Source organism: Neltuma alba, unplaced genomic scaffold (assembly GCF_004799145.2).
Source record: "Neltuma alba isolate B1F8T4 unplaced genomic scaffold, ASM479914v2 tig00013876_pilon, whole genome shotgun sequence".
Lineage (NCBI taxonomy): Eukaryota > Viridiplantae > Streptophyta > Magnoliopsida > Fabales > Fabaceae > Neltuma > Neltuma alba.
Window position 1 is genome coordinate 62,421 of NW_021637944.1, and position 16,543 is coordinate 78,963.

General features: G+C 32.7%; 4 protein-coding genes across 4 annotated transcripts; 2 read left to right on the forward strand and 2 right to left on the reverse strand.

Moving 5' to 3' along the window:
- The first annotated feature begins 316 nt into the window (after nucleotides 1-316).
- On the forward strand, nucleotides 317-766 carry LOC114739309 (zinc finger A20 and AN1 domain-containing stress-associated protein 9-like). The gene has a single exon (XM_028927362.1). The coding sequence runs from the start codon at nucleotides 317-319 to the stop codon at nucleotides 764-766; it is 450 nt and encodes a 149-aa protein (XP_028783195.1).
- A 3,272-nt stretch (nucleotides 767-4,038) lies between these two features.
- Nucleotides 4,039-5,236, reverse strand: LOC114739311 (uncharacterized). The gene is made up of 2 exons (XM_028927363.1): nucleotides 5,069-5,236; nucleotides 4,039-4,605 (listed from the first exon to the last, which is right to left on the reverse strand). The coding sequence occupies exons 1-2, from the start codon at nucleotides 5,234-5,236 to the stop codon at nucleotides 4,039-4,041; spliced, it is 735 nt and encodes a 244-aa protein (XP_028783196.1).
- Nucleotides 5,237-10,607: 5,371 nt separating this feature from the next.
- Nucleotides 10,608-11,042, forward strand: LOC114739312 (zinc finger A20 and AN1 domain-containing stress-associated protein 12-like). Its single transcript, XM_028927364.1, has one exon. The coding sequence runs from the start codon at nucleotides 10,608-10,610 to the stop codon at nucleotides 11,040-11,042; it is 435 nt and encodes a 144-aa protein (XP_028783197.1).
- Nucleotides 11,043-11,771: 729 nt separating this feature from the next.
- LOC114739303 (eukaryotic translation initiation factor 6-2) lies at nucleotides 11,772-15,627 on the reverse strand. Its single transcript, XM_028927354.1, has 8 exons — nucleotides 15,477-15,627; nucleotides 14,716-14,786; nucleotides 14,458-14,554; nucleotides 13,978-14,063; nucleotides 13,726-13,770; nucleotides 12,953-13,083; nucleotides 12,313-12,423; nucleotides 11,772-12,241 (listed from the first exon to the last, which is right to left on the reverse strand). The coding sequence occupies exons 2-8, from the start codon at nucleotides 14,723-14,725 to the stop codon at nucleotides 11,984-11,986; spliced, it is 738 nt and encodes a 245-aa protein (XP_028783187.1). The 5' UTR covers nucleotides 14,726-14,786; nucleotides 15,477-15,627; the 3' UTR covers nucleotides 11,772-11,983.
- Between the last annotated feature and the right edge of the window lie 916 nt (nucleotides 15,628-16,543).

Below are 16,543 nucleotides of genomic sequence, written 5' to 3' on the forward strand. Positions count from 1 at the left end.
TTGTAATTAGTTCAATATATAGATCAATTTCAAACTTCAATTTAAATTTAATTTATGATTTACAATATCCATGAAATCCTGTTTGAAAAAATATTACTAATTTATCGTAATCTTTTTGGATAAAATATACTTATCATTGTTTGAGATCTAACCAAGAGTTTGGCGCAAGCTAGCCCTATAAATAGAACCCCCCACAGGCCACACCTCTCAAATCTCTTCCTTTCAAATCTCTTACAACTCTCACTCCTTCTGAAACGCTCTCTGATCAGATCAGATCAGAACAATAATTTCTGGGAATCATCGTCGTCGTCGTCATATGGATCCAGAACTCTGCGTTAATGGCTGTGGCTTCTTCGGCTCTTACGCGAATCATAACATGTGCTCCAAGTGTTACAAGGATCATATTTCCAAGATCAATCAAAACATGATAATCAGTGAATCAATTAGAAACCTCACCATATCGTCTTCTTCTCCATCTGCTTCTTCATCTGATGAACACAAGAATGATGAGTCCTCGTCGACCGGCATGAACTTTGCGGCCGCCGTTTCTAAACCACCTGATGAATCTCAAGAGAAAAAGAGATGCAAGAGTTGCAATAAAAAGGTCGGGCTAACAGGATTCAGGTGCCGATGTGGAGACTTGTTTTGTGGGAAACATAGATATCCACAAGAACATTCATGCGCTGCGGATTATAAGCGAAGGGGACGTCGACTCATCAGAAAACAAAACCCGCTTTGTAGTGCTGATAAACTATCAAAAGTTTAGATGATTTCATCAATTAAATAGTTCTTGTTAGGAATCAATCTTTGAAGTTGTGCTCATCTTTAGTATTAAGAGGATTTTTTTTTTCCTTCTTCTCCTCCCTGTATATGTAGTAGATTTGGAGACTATTTTTCATTATTCTTCTGATTGATTAATATCTGTAATCAACATACTTCTTTTTTAATTAATTAATCTTTGAAGTTGTCATCAACAATCTATTTCTAGAGTCTCTGTTGGTCATCTCTCAAATTCTGTTAAGAAGGGTTTTCTTTTTCTGTGGTACGTTTGGAAAATATTTTTCAAATTAAGAAAAATATTCTCCGAAGTCTTTTTCATTTTGTACTGCGCTTACTACAATAAGACACTAATACCAATATACTCTACTCCTTCCATCATTAATATAAGACCTATTTAACTATTTTGATTAGATTAAGAAAGTTAGGTAAGTTAGTTAATTATAAAAAATATGATATGTTTTTTTTGAAATATCATAATCATTTTCCTTAATATTCTCTCTCCTTCTTCTACTTGATTATGGTTGAGAGAGTATCTATAGAGGTAATTTAGAAAAAAAAATTGATAAATATAAGAAATAGATATTATATTTAGGATCAAAATCAATTTAATAATTAGGTCACACCTCACAATTCTTGAGCCATCCGCACACCAATTACTTTTTTTTTTTGGCCAACGCACGCTAATTACACATGTACACACACTAATTCAAAGAATCTCTGCGGTTCCCAATGTAGGAGCCATAGATAGTTAATATATGTTGTTCTCTTTTAATCAATTGCGTTGCAACCACATGCGATGAAAAAGTTTAATAGGGCTGAGAAAACAGGTGGAGCCTATTGGGTGAGTCTGTTTAAACCTGTTTAAGTTGAGAGCTGAACTTGTAATTTAAAGTCTTCATAGAGAACTCGGACTTAAAAAGGCTAACCTTGTAGGGCCAAAAAATAAACAGGCCAGCCTGTTTGAGTCCGCCAATAATAATTTTTCTTAATTTATATATATATTTTTACCCTAACCTGAGTTACTAATATTTTACACACTCTTCCTCTCACTTTCAATCTTTTACTCACTCTTAGCTCACACCTTAGTCTCTAATGATATTAAAATAAATAAAATATATTCTCCATATCCTAAATCAAATTTAAAATTTGTATTTATTGGACCAACAGATATATATATTAAAATAAACAAAATATATTCTCCATATTAAAACAAAAATTTTAATGATGGAACCAACAAATAGTACCAATTTGTATATATGTTATAAAATTTTAATAAATAAATTAACACTTTTTTTACGGTGACTAGATCAAAATTTTTACTCTATATTTAAATAGAGTTAGACAAACAACTAGATAAAACTAAAAAAGACCATCATGAACAAAAACAAAAAAGAGAATGACATAGTTACCTCATTAAAAGCATACTATAGATCAATCCGAAGTGCTAAAATATCTTAGACTTCTCATGAGATTGTGCATCAAAGTGATTTTCACAATTAAGGACTAAGAAAAATAATAAGTAGACAACATAGAATCAATCCCCAGTGGTTGCCAAGTTAAAACCTCTAAAACAAACTTAACATTGATATTTTTAAATAAACTTACTAGTGAGCAAAAAATTCAATTCAAAAAGACAGAAAAAGACCTATTAGACTCCAGAATAACTATACATGTGAATAGAAGTCATATTAGACTCCAGAATAGTTAAATAATATTGAGAAGATATTATTGATATTTTTAGAAGTGAAGAAGAGCCTATTACTAGTAAAGCATAGTCAAATGTCATTGCAATTGATGATAATGATGATGAGGTTTCAAATACGTTTTTTCAGTGAAAGTGTTTGTCTACTTTTAATGAAACTTTAGGATGTTAATATTATTGACTTATTATGACTTATGGCTATTTTATATGTTTTTGTATGTTGATGGAAACTTGGATATGATGATCTTTTATATTTGTGACTTAATTTTATTCATATTTATGCATTTTACCAATAATTTTATTGATTTATTTTCAATTTTTGATAAAACATATATGAGAAATATGACAAATAACATTATTTTTTAAAACGGGCTGAAAGCCCGTGGGCCAGCCCTGAGCCTATCTGCTTAAGGGTTAGGCTTAATAAATTAGAATATTTTTAAAATTTTGGTCTTATAGGGCCGGTCCTTTTAAGCCTGCTAGCCTTGCAAGGTCGGGCCAGCCTGCATTCCTAGTTCTGCCTTTTAACATGTAGAATTCATATAAATAGTTGGATTAATATAATTTTTGTCCCTAAAATTTGAGCTCATTTTGATTTTGTCTATCAAATTTCAAACTCGTGATTTTAGTTTTTAAAATTTAATGTCAAGATGCAACACTTTTCAAACGAAAAGGGGACAATTGCATTTTGGGACTTGTTCTTTTCTTCTTCCCCCTCCAACTCTTATCCACACAAGATCTTACATTTCAAACGTTTCAATAGATTTTTCATATTGTTGCACCCCTAAGGACCAAAATTTTTAAGACAAAGTAGACTTTAAAGATTGAAACCCCGATTTTGAAATTTGAAAGACCAAAATCAAAATAGATCCACCAAAATAGTTTGGAAAGAAATTTATAAATTTAGAAGATAAAATGTATTGATGTTTTATATTTAAAACCATATCAAACCCTTGAATTAGCTCATATACTTAGTACAAGAGAGAGTACGATCCACGCAATCAAAGTAGACACATAAATACATACACATATATATAGGCCTGGTGATGAGTTCCATTTTGATTGTTGAGACCCACTACATATCGGAATTGGATTCTCTCCACTACTCTTCCCCTCCACTACCCTCCTTTTCTCTTCACAACCATTGGATCAAAGCTCCAATGGTCCAGATTTAATATGTTATAACATTTTATAAAAATAAATATTATGATAAAAAATAGATAAATAAATTTAAACTGTTAAAATCTAATATGAACAGTTCATAACTACAGACTGTTATTATAAAGCAAATTTTTTTAATTTTTTTATTACAATTATAAACTGTTCAGACCAGATTTTAACAGTTTAAATTTATTTATTTATTTATTTATTTTTTAATGATATTATTTTTATAAGATGTTAAATCTGAACTATTGGAATTTTGATCCAATGGTTGTGAAGAGAAAAAAAAGATAGTGGAGGGGAAGAGGATGGAAGGCAGTGGAGAGAATCCAACTCCCTATATATCATGCCTACAGGCTCCATGCATATCTCCAACTGCACTGAATGAAAAAAGATCACACAATTAACTCATCATCTCCTCTGTCACTGCTCGTCTCCACCTTCGTCACTTTCCTGTCATTATTGTTACCGCCAACAAAGTCAAAGTTGTAAAGCACAGGCAAAATAGCAATGTTGCAGAGGAGGACGAGGAGAGGTCCGAAGATCCAAAGCAAAAGAGGCAGAGCCGAATAAAAAAGCCTATTGCCCACTGTGGTCAGCATCGTGCCCTTCTCCAAGAGGTCGGTCAAGTAGTTTGGAGTCAATATGGAGGCCACAACGACGTCGTCTCGCGGAGCGCATATGAGGATGCCCACTTGGTTGAGCAGCCTGATGGAGAGAGAGTGACAGAAGAAGGAGAAGATGAAGATGGTGAGAATGGTTACGTACTTGAGAGACACCACGAATTCGTTGTACTCGGCTCCAAAGACGCCGTCGTTTAGGGCCTTCTTTGCGCTGTAAGTGCTGCTTATCACTGCCGCTAGCCCTGCAGCTAAGAGGATGGAGGTTGTGGCCATAAGAGTGCATCCGATTAATTGATTCCGAAGCGACTGAGCTGCCGCAACGTTCTTCTTTTCTAAATCCTATGCACACACATCAACAACATCATTTAATTACTATATTCATAAAGAAAATTTGATCGAATTTTGATCTTGCTCTCTGTAGTTTCAAATTATTAGTTTTAATTCTTATAGCTTTATGAGAACTTAATTTGAGTTTAAATATACGAACCCAAACTAAAACTCATTAAAAGCACAAGACCACTAGATTCAAACCAAATTCTTAGGTAACTATAGGGATGAAACACCAACGATTTGAAATCATAGAAATCAAAATCAAAATTCAATCAGAATATAACTATTAACAAAGATATCAGCCCGTACTTAATTATTCGATTAGCAAGTAAGAGAGAAGTTTACTTTTAAAAGGATTTTTTATCAATCAGTGTGAATAAGCAGCAATATATATGTGCAAAATATTATTCGAACTTATTTATAATTAGCTAAGTTGTTTTAAATTACAGACAGAGATAACTATGATGATTACCTTCAGGATAAAAGAAACCCAGGAGCGTCGGATATGAGAGTTGATTCCTAAGGTTGTGGTGAGAGGCTGTGTTCGAACCTTATGCCATAACCAAACATAATAAGTAATTGTAATTACAAACCCTAAGGGCCCCAGAATTGCATCTAGATAATACTTCTTCCATTCCATTCCTATTCCTTCTCCTCCTCCTCCTCCTCCTCCTTAACTTCTCTTTGCTTTGATTCTTTATAATCAATTTTTTGTCTCACTCCCTATGTTTCCTCCGTTTTCGGCAAAAAATTAAAGGCAGGCAATTTTCTGGAAGATTATTCCTTTCCCTGTATTGGGTTTTTGTTCTTATTTTGTCCTTTGTGTATATAGCCACTCTCACTTTTAAGGGCTTTATAAGACATCACACTTGCCAATCTTTGGGCATTAATATTGATTTATAACTCTATATCGTTTGGACCACAAGATTAATTTGTATATATTGGATGGCTTTTTCTTATTTTTAAATAACATAGACCATATATAGTATTTTTTAGCAGTCAATTATAGTAGCAAAAATCAGATGAATTCACATTGTCAGTGTTAATCAAAATTGGTGTCACACAATTAGGTGGGAACTGTATATGTATGGTGCGAGCACCTACTAATTTTTAATACGCTTATTTTTTTTAATTTTTGAATTCTTGGACTGCTATAATTTGAAAAACTGGGTGACGCTTTCTAGTTAGAGCAAAACTTTTAAGCCACCACATGAATATAAAGAATGTAGAATGAATAGATGTTCATGAACTAGTTTTTTTTTTTATTATTATTAGCGTTCATGAACTAGTATTAAGTTCCATAATGATTCAGTGAAACTAATCAAATTGAAATCTTGAGTATAATATACATTTATTCCAGATGATCACGAGGATTCTATATAATTAGTTATTCCTTTATTTCTCACTTGGATGTAAATCTATCATTCACAGTACTGTAACCGAATATTTTGCTATCAATATGCCCAATTTTTTTAATAGAATTTGAGTAATTTATTTTGTTTATGACTTTTAAGTAACACGATTTATAAAAGTTAAGGTGGGGTATGTGTAAAATTTAATCTAAAATATAAGATCTGCTAAGTAATACAAAACTAGAATGGAAGAAATATCATCATTCAACAACAAAACAAGGATATTATATTACAGCTGGTCATAAATATCAAATTCACCTTATTGACAATCTTATTAGAGGCACTGTTAGTACTAAATGTGGATATCTTTCTCCAATGATTATTCTAATATTAATTCACCCCATTATGACTTGTAAAAGACTTGTCCCTTCTATTAAACCCAACCTCTGTTGGCCCCGGAGGTAGTAACTGATAAGTTTAAGTGAAGAACCTGATTTTGTGTTATGTATTTTATAATGATTTTGATCCCAATGGTCGGACCATGGGCTGGTGTAGGTACCGGCTCATTCTTTTTAGTATTGGGCCGTTTATGCGACTGGACCGTTTTGGGCCGGATTTTAGTCGTTATTGGGCAGTTAACAAAAATGGGTTTGCAAAAATCCCACAAGTGTTTTATTGGGGCGAGGGTCTGAGGGAATAATGCATTAACAAAGCAAATATAAGGGAGTGTTTGGATAAAAACCAAACCATGGTTTCAGAAGTGCTTTTACGGATTACGAAGTAAATATGTGGAGGAGGTTACCTCGTTTTGCGAAAAAGTGCTTCTGAAACCACGGTTTTAGAGCATCCAAACAGGCCCTAAGGCTAAAGGTGAATGCTACCAATCAAGTTGGATCTAACAGAAAGAGTTAGTTTCTCATGATATAATAAATCAAGATGTAAATTTTTACTAGGAGAGATACCTGCATATAGTATTCGATAGTACTGGGAATATGGGTCGGGCCAATCCTACAAGGCAAGAATTTCAGAAATGTCCCATTTTGCTAGGCCTACCCTTAAACTGACAGGCTTAGGGTCAACCTGCTAGCTTTTGGCCCATTTAAGCAAAATTGCAATTTTTGATATTTTTTGTTTTATGAAAAAAATAAAAATAAAGTAATAAAATTACTAATAAAAAAGCATAAATATGAATAAAATTAAGTTACAAACGTAAAATATCATTATATCTAAGCATCCACCAACATCTAATAACATCTAAAATATCCATCAACAAAACAATAACATCCAAAAGTTTTATTAAGAGTGCAAATATACAATAGACAAATACTATCACTAATTTTTTGAAATTTCATCATCACTATCATCAATTGCTTTTCTTTGAGTTTATTCTTCTTTAATAGTAAAAATATCAAGTTTTGCTCTTTCATGAAAATTTTACTTTAAAATTGTGCAGCTTATCTATTATTTTATTTTAGGGTTATTGTTGAAACTCAAAAATTTCTAATTCAAATTATAGAATCACAAGTTATATAAATATAAAAATATTCTGTTATCATATATATATATATATAGTTTAAAAATATCAATGCATATAATATAAATTAACTTGTTATTAAAGTCCAAACTAACCTTTTTTTTAATTTAATTGAACAAATTATTTTCTAAAACCAAATAAATCAAACCATTTTATGAAATTTAATTCCAAATGAATAATAATTAATAAATATTTGATATATCATTAACAATGTAAAAAAATCAATAATATTAGCATTATATAAAAAATTAGAAAACAAAAAAAATTATATAAGAGCCTAAATGGGCTGGCCCTGGGCCTTGCAGGACCGGTCCGTTTAGGCCCTTGGACCTATAAGGCCATTTATTTTAAGCCAGTTTTCAATCTCAAGAGAAAAATTCTGATCCCAACCCTCATAATTTCCAGGCCTAAACAGGCCAATCTTATAGGCTCATCCTGTTTTTCTAGCTCTAGTACCCAATAATGTTTTAAATAAGATTGTCTTCGATAAGAAGATACCTATACCTACCAAAAAAAAGAGGCTAAGGATGAATGCTCTAGAAGTATAATTGAATGGTATATTAATGATCGTTTCCCGTAGAAGATGCTGATAGCTATAGAACATGTTCCTTTAATTAGAAAGCTCATGCCTGATAAAGGTGTGTTTGGATGAAATCAAACCATGGTTTGCAGAATAGCTTCTGGAGAATAGATTCTGAAAAAAATAGATTTTGGAAAGAATAGATTTTGTGAAAAAGTGATTTTGAGAAGTATGAGTGTTTGGATAGTTGTTATTAGAAATACTTTTTATATATACAAATTGGCATAAATTAATATGATAATTATAGAAAAAATATATTTTATGATATATTTTAATTTGAAGGAATAAAATTGTTAATAATATATTTTTTATTAACATATATTAATAATATATAAGATAATATAATTAATAAATAATTAATATGTATATATATTTATAAGATATAAGATTAAATATGTTTATAAAAAAACAACAAGATACATATCCTATAGGCTCTCACACTCTCCCTTTTTTCTCCAAAAGTAAAAAATTTCTGCTTTTCCCAAAACCATGGTTTTAAACTCAAACCATGGTTTTGATTTTTTTAAGAGTGTTTGGCTATCATTTTTCCAAACCATGGTTTGGGATGCTTGTCAAACACACCCGAAGTCGTGCTCGCTGGTGTTGTGTTGAGTTGTTAGTTATCATGTTGGTTATTGACTTGTTAATGAGTTATTTTTAATGATTTCATTGTGTTGCCACGTATGTTGTCTTTTTTTTTTTTTTTTTTTGCCTGAGTGTTGTCACGTATGTTGTCACACGTGAACTTATCAACTTTCCAATAAATTGGAATAAGTTATTTCCAAGAAAAAATCACAAAAGAAAGGTTAAAAATTACTAAATATTAAATAACGAATGTGATTTACAAATTCAGTATTATTAACATTAAAAAAATATTGTTATTAAACCTGATTTGGGAATTAGTAATTTTTGGCTTCTTCTTTTGTTAATTTCCCTATTTTCAATCTATGTAATGATTTCCTATTTAATTCTTTCTATTTATATCATTAAATATGTACTCGTATCTAATTTTATTTAATTATTACGTACTAATTAGTCCGATTTTAGCCCAAGATCCGAGCGTAAGAACCAGGAGTGAAGGTCCTGTTGGAAAAAACATTTTTTTTAAAACTGTTTTCTATAAGTCGGAAAAAACAACCAAAAAAGCAAAGGAGATTTTTTTTTTGGACTGAAAAAGCAAAGGAGATTGGATGAGTGGTGATTTGGATTTATATTTGTGCCAAATCTATTATTTGGATGCGTGTCCGCGTCTGTGTTTGGACTTTTTATTACAATTCCTTTATAATATCAAATATCCAATCTACGTTAATTATTTCAAATATCAATCATCCTCTTTTGTTATTATCCAAACATGTAGGACGATTCATATATTAATATCAAGTCACACAAGCAGGATAATTCATTTTTATTGGTGTGGATTTTTATACTACCCAAAGTCCAAACAAAGAATTGTAAAAAGAAGGACTAAATTATAAAATGGTTAAAAGTATAGGGACTGAGTTACAGTGAGTCAAACTTTAAGGACTAAATTACACCGAGTTAAAGTATAAGGATTGTGTTACAAATGAATGAAAACCATAAAGACTAAGAGATTAATTTTCCCAATTAAATATATAATTTTAAATCTAAAACTCAAGTTCAATTCTATTTAATCATAAGTTACTCAAAGAAAAAGAAATTACGTGATTAGTGATTTGCAAAAATATTATATTTTTACTTAATATATAATGATATGATAATTGTTTCCAAAAGGGTGAAGAAAAATTTTTATTACTAAAATATTTTAAAGGGGTATTATCATCCGTTTAAGATAGAAAATTTATTATTGTCCATTTGTAAGAAATATGATTTTTTTATTAATTTATCAAAAGATGTTGTACTGTTTTCCCTATGATTTCCAAAAACAATATATATAAAAAACCCAAGCAAGCGGTGAAAAATGCAAACTGAAAATGTTGGAAATAAAAAAGAAGACGACTTGATAAGGGGCTTGAGAGAAAAAAGAAAGGCTATAGGTAAAATATTCAATAATAAGAAAAATAGAGTTCAATAAATTAATAAAGTTCAGCGGGAGCAAAATCTCAGACTAAGTATTTAATGTCAAAATTATATCATATATAATCAATCAATAATATACAGATAAATTATTCAGAAAAAGAAGTGGCCTTTTCTCTCCAAAATGAGAACTTTCGGGTAGGATTCATGTTATAATTTGTTAAATAAACCTGGTGTGTGTGTGTGTGTGGATCAATTTTAATTTCCAATTTAAATTTTATAAAAAGAAAATCAATTTAAATTTAAATCATGATTTGAAATACCCAATCCTTTTTAGAAAATCTGATGAGATAATCTTTTTGACTAAGATATATTTATTTATCATTATTTGAGATTAAATTATGCATTAAGTGCAAGCCAGGCACTATAAATAAACCCCCCACGCCTCATAAAATTCCCAACACACTCGTCTTTCAAAATCTCTGAACACTCGCAGCTCGGAAACGCTGTCTGATCAGAAGAAAACAGTAATTTCTGGGAATCATCATCCATGGATCCACAACTCTGCGCTAATGGCTGTGGCTTCTTCGGCTCTCCCGAGAATCACAACTTGTGCTCCAAGTGTTACAAAGATCATATCGTCAAGCTCAATAAAACGATCAGTGAATCAATGACAAATCTCGCCGTATCGTCTTCTTCATCTGATGAACACAAGAATGAAGAGTCCTCGTCGATCGGCTTCATGAATTTTGGGGTTTCTGCTTCGGAATCATCTGATGAGTTTCAAGAGAAAAAGAGGTGCAAGAGTTGCAACAGAAAGGTCGGAGTAACAGGTGGATTTCGGTGCCGATGCGGAGACTTGTTTTGTGGGAAACATAGATATCCAGAAGAACATTCATGCACGGTGGATTATAAGCAGATTGGTCGTCAACTCATTCAAAAACAAAACCCACTTTGTGAAGCTGATAGACTATTCAGAGTTTAGATGATTTCTTCTGAGTTCTGCTCAATTTGTTTGTTTTTTTTTTTTGTTTAGGAATCATTCTTTAAAGTTGTCATCGACAATCAATTTGTAAAGTTGTGGTCATCTTCAGGCATCAAAATCTGTTAATTTTATTGCCACTAGCAACATGTTGTCTGAAAGTATCGTGACCAAATCACCAGCACATACCTTGATCAAAGTTGACCACAAATATAGGAGTCCTTTTTTCCTACAGTGCATTTGGATAATTTTTTTAAAAAATTATTTTATACCCCTCTGGATAGAATTTATTTTTTAATATAAATTACACTACAAAATGAGTTTTACATTAATACTAGAGGAGTGTTAGTTAAACATTCACATCAACATATTTCTTTTTGAATTAATATAAAAATTTTCAAAAATTAGTTGTTGTGTTTTGCAGTTGAATTAAGATGTTTATTTACATCACATTCTTCGACAGAAGAATTTAATAAACACATTTACTTCAATTTTTTTTTTCTGGAAGATATTCCAGGAGGAAACTCTAAATTCAGTTTATGACTTGTCTTTTAAAATTTAAGTACTTCGCCGGTTCCTCAAATTAATTCCAGAACTGATTCAATGATACCGAAAACAGAGTAACACGTCCAATGTTTTGAGTTGTGACACCGTTGGAAGCATGGACTTTTAAGGTATAAGCATCAATAAATAAGCTTGTATTTGCCCTCAAAGGAAACCACACACAAGATGTCGGCCATAAATTGGTACATCCACGAAGCCAAGATTAAAATAAACATGAAAAATTCTTGATTGACACACGGAATCATAAACCAGTACCAAAGCTTACAATCAAGTCAAAAACAAGAAGAAAAAGAACACGAAAACGAAACATAATTTTTTATCAGAACAATTAGAACACATTTAATATCAGTGCGCTATGGTCATTAACTAGAACTACAAACTTAAACGTAGGTATCAATAAGCGATCTCCTCATCTCGTCCACAATAGCACTAGGCTGAGCTTCCCTAAGCTTGAAAACACTCTCAACCACTGAGAGTTCTGTTGCCGTTGTGTCTGATCCACAAAAGGCAGTCCAATCATTAACAGTCATGCCAGCAGCTATGACCTCACTACCGCGATTCACAGTCCCAGCAACCAAAGGAACCTGAAGAAGTGTGGAGAGCTCATCCAAGTCTTCAATCGAAGTGTGCGGGTGAACCTGCACCAAATTTAGGGTCAGACTAAAGATGATGTTCAAACAATTTAGAAAGAATCTTTGATTCTCCTTACCAGACCACCTCTGTTGGAAAAGGCGCAGTAACTTCCGACAAGAATATTTCCGGCAATGGTCTGCCTGAAAACTTCTACTCCCAGCACGTCTGCAATCAGCTCCTCAGTTTCCTGAACAAAGAGGTTCGCAAATTGATGTCCAGATGGAACGATGGTGTTGCGTTTTTAACAAGTGATAAAGACTATCAACAGAGATGACGATTCCAATTCTATTAGCATAATGGTCTCCCTTAATAAAACATTAAAATATTCTCAAATCACAAATTAAATTACAGCAAGACTAAATAAAAGCTGGTCATGCATTAAAAGAACAGCTTTGGTTGGGAAGCCTTTGTATAAATAAAACAAACTCCTCAAACATAATTATGTGCGTGCTTTTCAATAAATTATTTACAATTTATGGGAGTTGTCAATAAAAGATGTGATAAGATTCAGATAGACACGCAAGAAAGCACGGTGTCAACTTTAATTTTGGGCCTACATGCTTGATAATTGCAAAATATGAGAAAAATTTTGCTCAAGGAAGAGGAAAAAAGAAACATTGAGTTAAGGTATGAGCATCCCTCCGGAACAATTTCCAATATAAAACAAGAAAGTAAAGGACACAAAACATATAATAGATAAACAAATAAGGAAATACCCTATCAAGATCAGTGTGCGCGAGTGCCACATGGTCATTACACGCTATACAATTTCCAAGAGCAGATAATCTTTCTTCTACACGCTGAACAACAACTTGATCTGGTAGACTGTTTCTTAGATGTTGAAGTTCTTTTGCAGTAGCCGTAACAATAACATCATAAGTCAGCATAGTAAGCATGGACTTTGAAGGTGATTAAGAAACATTAGACTGTCATACAACCAAAAATACTAGTAATTTATAAGCCATAAATTCCTACATAGCAACGGCACAGAGTATCATAATTGACAGACATAAATAAGCTCATCAAACCCAACACTGATAAAGTTCGTTGAATCATGTTTGACCAAGACAATTGAAGATCCTGGATGGTTGCAGATAAACAACAGCTTTTAGAGTCATTTTAACACTCAATAAAATATCAAACTAAAATATGATAACTGGATGAGCACCCAGAGAGTGCCAGATAAACCAACTATCAGAATGAGTAACTATTGCATAAGACAGCCAACAACCTACAGATAATACACAGAAGTTAAACATATTAAATATGACAAATTCATCAATCATTAAATGAGATAACTCAAGTGAACCGGAGTCAATTAAAGTAAATATCACGTGTTGCAGCAAGATATTGAATACAGATAATTTCTCTGACAATGTTTGGAGGACATCCCCCCCCCGGGGGACCAAAAAAAAAAAGAAGAAAAAAACAGAGAGAGAGGGGGCTAGAGAGAGCATAAAAGGCCAATAATACATATAAGTGGAATCACCTTGGTCTGTGGTATTGTGTGGCAAGAGAAGCCCATTCTTGTTTCCTGCAACCCAACAAAAGAAACTAAGCTAATCAGGTCAAATAAGATGGTAATTCGTCTCAGAAGCTGATATTTAAGAGAAAAGCATTTGTGAGAGAGAAATAGAGCAAGGCCATCTGTTAAGTGTTAACTGCCCAGGGGGTATCCATAGCGAAAACTAATACAAATTAAGAAAACAAGAAAATAGAAGACAGAAAAGAGAAACTTTACCAGCACAAAGGCGGCCAACTATGCGAGTGCCGGCAATGGAAGTCTTCACCACTGGGATAACACCTGATAATTCAGACTCAAAGACACTGTATCCAAATTAACTTGTGAGCATATAGGATTGACCAAATAGCCATGTTCAGAAAACCTACTTAACAGCCCTCTCTAGTTTAAAATCATAAATACTTTAAGGAAGACATTTAAGTGTTTGGAAATGAAACTCAACAAGGGGAGTTGGAATCAGTTCTGGCAAACTTTACACCAGTTTTTTGGTGCAAATTTTAAACTATAGGAAATGTGGGTCTGATTCTTTACTTGATCTGCAATTGCCCATAAACTTAACAAACTGCAAATAGCTAATAATAAATTTGAATCAATATTGAAATCCAGTCTCATGGATCACCAACGACACAGAGAGAGAGAGAGAGAGAGAGAGAGAGAGAGGAGAGAGAGAGAGAGAGAGAGAGAGAGAGTCATGAAAACCTGTAGAAGCTTTCAGAACCTCCGATGGCAACCAAACAATAGGCATTGGTAAGTTTAGAGAACACTCCAACTTCACAAGAGTTCTCAAACATAAGTCCTGCAGAAAATACATAGCAGCATTCATTATATTATTTGGAAGGAGGACAAATGCGTACACTCCTACAGCCGGGGACACACACATACACAGGACAGAAGGATCCTTTGTAATCACGCATAATGTATATTAACAACGGAACAAAGCTTATACATCTCACTTACTAGTAGCCATGTTTGAGAGGATAGAAACCTTCTAACCCAGGTAAAACACTTGAAGACAATGAGCTGAAATTCTGTTCAACAGAACAAGGAACAGAAACGATCATTGATATGGATACCAATATGCATTACAAAGCAAAGTGTCTACAAGCCAAGCATACTTGTTCGATGTAAACAAGTGAGCATGGGTTATGCGATTATGCTATCAGGGTTGGTCTCATTAGACAAGCGGTAGAATTAAAGGGGGTGCAAAATGATAGCTCCCGTGGAAATACAATTATTCAAAGAATTTCATAAGTTTTACGATTTAAACACTTCGCCCAGCCCTTCTATTACCAATTCCAATGTTGATGCGCTCAAAAAACTTTGCCTAACCTTTAGCAATTCCAGTATTCATGCATGTAAGATCACCTTCAACAACTCCTACCATGGCTGATGATAATAATATCTATTTCTTTCTGAAATTTTCATGAAACATTTCCGTTTCCGTAATTTCAGGTTTCTTATAGTAAAGCTCAACAAGCCTCGTGGTTACAAGATAACATTCCAAGAACCGTGGGCATGACATTTGACACAGCGCAAATAAAGAAAAAGATTGCCTCCCAGGACTTTGACGCCGAAAACGTTTAATTGGGATTAAGCAAGAACCAAATATGGGCACTTCAGTTTCAACTTTCAATCAGGCCACAAGAAATTCCAACTTCCAATGATCATCTAAATGAGGGAGGAGAACAATCAATATGCATAAACGCGAAAAAATATACCGAGAGCAACGTGGAGGATCAAGCACGGGAGAACAGAAAACGGCAGCAGCGAGGAAGAGATCACCGGAGCCGTGAAACAGGGGAAGGGAAGAGCGGTTGCGGGAGCAAGCGGTGAAGGAGGAGGCTAGGGTATTTGAATATTTGACTGCGATGTGGTGATACTGATACCGTTCGCCTCAGATTTTTAATAAATGTGAGGCGTGCAGAGCAAGCATTTTGTTGATTATTTTTTCCAAAAGCATTTCCAAAAAAATTAATAATAATAATATGCTTGGCGAACACGGGCAAGCTGTGCTGGGAAACGGGCTTGGGTTATGAATTGGCGGCCCTCCAAACATGGCCGACCTGGAATGAGCCACTGTTTTATCCCAATTTTTTAATGAAAATATATTAAGAAACAGAAATTAGTGGTGTGCAAAGTAATTTAAAAGGTATATAGATAAATGAGAAATTATATTATAGTATATAGGGTCCGTTTGGATTGACGGTTGAAAAAAGTAGCTTATTCCAATCTAACTTTTAGAAAAGTAAGATTGGATAAAAGTTAAATTGGATAAGTTGAATTGTGTTTGGATTGGAGTTTTAAAATGTTAGTTTGTAAAAGTAAGATTGATAAAAGGTTGTTTGGATTATGATTGAGTAAAAGTAAGTTTGATTGTAAAATTATCAAAATGGGTATGATTTTAATAAATAATGAAAATATGATTAAAAAAAATGATTTTACATAATGCAATGAATTTAAAATAATTTAATATGAAGAAATGAAATTAATAAGTAATTAAATTTTAAAAAATTTATAGAAATCATAAAAAAATATTTTAAATAAAGTGAAACATTAAATATAAAGTGAAACATTAAAAAAAAAAAAGAATGGAAGGAAGTACATCAAGAGTGTTATGAATATGCATGAGTGGATGTCCATAACCCTAACCCTTAGAATTCTCATAGGATTCCTTACCTTCAAGTGTCATAAACTACATAACCTCCCTAATGAATGACTTGGGAGAGGAGTTTCTTATTGTTAATGCTATTATGATGTTCTTTATTCCTTTGTAACCTTAGTATAG

Bases quoted from the DNA above. Each gene is read 5' to 3' on its own strand.
- LOC114739303 (XM_028927354.1), bottom strand. The intron at 12,424-12,952 runs GTATTTCCTTAT...CTCTTTGTTCAG, and splicing joins CGCACACTGATCTTGATAGG to GAAACTGAGGAGCTGATTGC. The intron at 12,242-12,312 runs GTAAGGAGAATC...AATTTGGTGCAG, and splicing joins TTTCCAACAGAGGTGGTCTG to GTTCACCCGCACACTTCGAT.
- LOC114739309 (XM_028927362.1), top strand. From the start codon at position 317: ATGGATCCAGAACTCTGCGTTAATGGCTGTGGCTTCTTCGGCTCTTAC.
- LOC114739311 (XM_028927363.1), bottom strand. From the start codon at position 5,236: ATGGAATGGAAGAAGTATTATCTAGATGCAATTCTGGGGCCCTTAGGG. The intron at 4,606-5,068 runs GTAATCATCATA...GTGTGTGCATAG, and splicing joins GGGTTTCTTTTATCCTGAAG to GATTTAGAAAAGAAGAACGT.
- LOC114739312 (XM_028927364.1), top strand. From the start codon at position 10,608: ATGGATCCACAACTCTGCGCTAATGGCTGTGGCTTCTTCGGCTCTCCC.